We start from the raw sequence: 2,500 nt of genomic DNA on the forward strand, positions 1-2,500 counted from the left end.
TGTGTGTGTGTGTGTGTGTGTGTGTGTGTGTCACCAACAAACTTCTTATTACTAACACCTGGTTTTGGCACAAGTCACAACATCAGTATACTTGGCATCGCAATGGTGACTGTTCCAATCCTGGTCATGTCATAGACTATATACTAGTTAATGCCAAGCATTGTTCTTCCGTTATGGACACGCGTGTTTACCGGGAGTTTATCATTAATCAGACCACGAGCTTGTCGTCTCCACCTTTCGATTCAAGATTAAAACAAAGCGTTGTCAGTATCATCATCCTCCTCCTCGACAGACCAAGTTTTTACCATCAGACAAAATATTAGCCTTTCGTGCATCTCTCGCAGATGCTTATGTCAGCCACCATGCTAACCCTAGTCCATGTTCACCTTGTATTGAGGATGAGTGGGCCTCCTTCAAGTCAGTCATCCAGGAAGCCAGTGGCAACCTACCACCCTTGCCAAAGAAGAAGGAGGCTGATTGGATCACAAAAGAAGTAAGAAGCCTCTCCAGGAAGAAGAAAGAAGCGTGGCTACACCCACGGAACATATCTAGTATTGATGACCAGCAACATCCAAATGCTTTGGCAGAGTATTGCAGACTGAGAAGTTTAACCAAGGTGGCTGCTGACAAAGCAAGGAATGCTTGCTTGAGTGCTAGAGCAGTAGAAGCTGAAAAGAAGGCAAACATGTTACAGCAACTAGGTTGTGGTGCGAGCGTAGTCAAAAGAGATCAGGCTACTTAAGAAACAGGCATCCAAGCCTTCATCATCCAACATCCTAGCAAAAAATAGATCCATTCTCTCAAGTGACATCGACAAGCTTCGACGTTGGGCAGAACACTTTGCAGAAGTGTCTTATTGTTGCTCATCAAGCTGCCAGTTGGCTACTGATGCACTACCCAACATCATTGCTGCCACGCCATCTTACAGAGAACTATTCCCAGATGATGAAAACTTGTCCCAGCCCATATCTGAAGATGAGACTCAGGTAGGTATTGCACAGCTCAGAGATGTAAGGCTCCAGGAGATGACGGCATATCCGCTGAGTTGCTGAAGTTGGGAGGAGGCGAAACCATCTGCTGGCTCACTTCACTGTTTGACTTCATCTGCAGCAGCGAGAGTATCCCCTCAGATTGTTTGAACCACCTCATTGTCCCTCTTCACAAGAAGGGAAGTCGTTCCGAGTGCGACAACTATAGAGGCATTGCCCTCTTGAGCATCCCCAGCAAGGTTTTTACTCGTTTTATATTGAACAGGATCAAACCCAGAGCAGAGGCCCTCTTGCGTGAGAACCAATGTGGTTTCCGCAAGGGCAGAGGGTGCACCGACCAACTCTTTTCTCTCGGGGTGTTGATGGAAAAAGCCAGGGAGTACCATCGTTCTTTATACATATGTTTTGTAGACCTCCGTAAGGCCTACGATTCAATCAATAGAGCAGCTCTCTTTTCTGTTCTTCAGTATTGTTACCACTTGCCATCTAGGCTGCTCTAAATCATTGAAGCATTGCACAGTAACACTTCTACCGCTGTAAGGACCTATGGTAAAATCTCAGATCATTTCTCTGTCATTACTGATCACCAACCAGATGTAGGTGTGTGCTTGTCATATCTTCTGGATGCTGACCTAGTAGGAAACAGGAAGAAGCTTACATCAGAGGTGTCAGTGTCAGACCTTGAATATGCTGATGATATGGCATTGATATCTGATTCTCATGAAAGTCTATCCTCTTTGCTGAAATCTCTGGATTCGTCTTGCCATCACATGGGGCTTACCATCAATTACAAGAAGACTAAGCTTCTAGCTGTCCTACCTGGAGCTGATGCCCATTCTCCATCTCCCATTTCTCTGCATCCTGATTGTGATCCAATTGAGGTGGTACCATCCTTTCAGTACCTTAGAAGTTATCTTTCTAACAATTGCAGCTTGGATGTTGAGATATCAACACGGATCACCAAAGCATCTCAGTCATATGGGTCACTTAACCACATCGTTTGGCACCAGAGGAAGATCAAGTCTAGTACCAAGCTGAACATCTTTGTCTCTGTAGTTCTTTCCATCCTTTTATATGGTCTGGAAACAGCAGTACTTCTGGAGCCGAAGATACACCATTTACAGAGTTTTGTGATGAGAAGCCTCCGCTTCATCCTTGGAGTGTCACTATGGGACGGGAAGAGAGACACCTCCATCAGAAAGATAGCCCATCTACAAAGAATCTCCATCATGCTGACACAGCGACGTCTTCGGTTATTGGGTCACATCTTGCGCATGGATGAGTGTCGTCTACCAAGGAAGCTTTTGGTATGTGCATCACCCCAAGGTAGACGTTCAGTCGGAGGCCAGAGAATGAGATGGAACGATTTGGTACTGAGGGATTTAAGGAATTGCAACCTTGTTGGGGTTTGGAGGATACTAGCAGAAGATAGGAATGAGTGGAGGAATCAGATCTGGGCTGCCACACAGGAAGTAAATTTCAAGAAGGAAGAACAAGAGAAATACCGCAAG

At 45.4% G+C, this 2,500-nt stretch overlaps 2 protein-coding genes across 5 annotated transcripts in view; both read left to right on the forward strand.

The window, feature by feature from the left end:
• The window catches only part of LOC134191305 (folliculin-like), a 14,220-nt gene that overhangs the window by 3,058 nt on the left and 8,662 nt on the right, over positions 1-2,500 (forward strand). The gene's annotated exons all lie outside the window — the stretch shown is intronic.
• Positions 1,518-2,500, forward strand: part of LOC134190767 (uncharacterized) — a 1,751-nt gene continuing 768 nt past the window's right edge. The window contains exon 1 of the mRNA XM_062659277.1: positions 1,518-2,395. Within this exon, the coding sequence (XP_062515261.1) occupies positions 1,688-2,395 (708 nt within the window). The 5' untranslated portion in view covers positions 1,518-1,687. The remainder of the gene's footprint in view (positions 2,396-2,500) is intronic.

The sequence above is a fragment of the Corticium candelabrum genome, chromosome 15 (genome assembly GCF_963422355.1).
Source record: "Corticium candelabrum chromosome 15, ooCorCand1.1, whole genome shotgun sequence".
NCBI lineage: Eukaryota > Metazoa > Porifera > Homoscleromorpha > Homosclerophorida > Plakinidae > Corticium > Corticium candelabrum.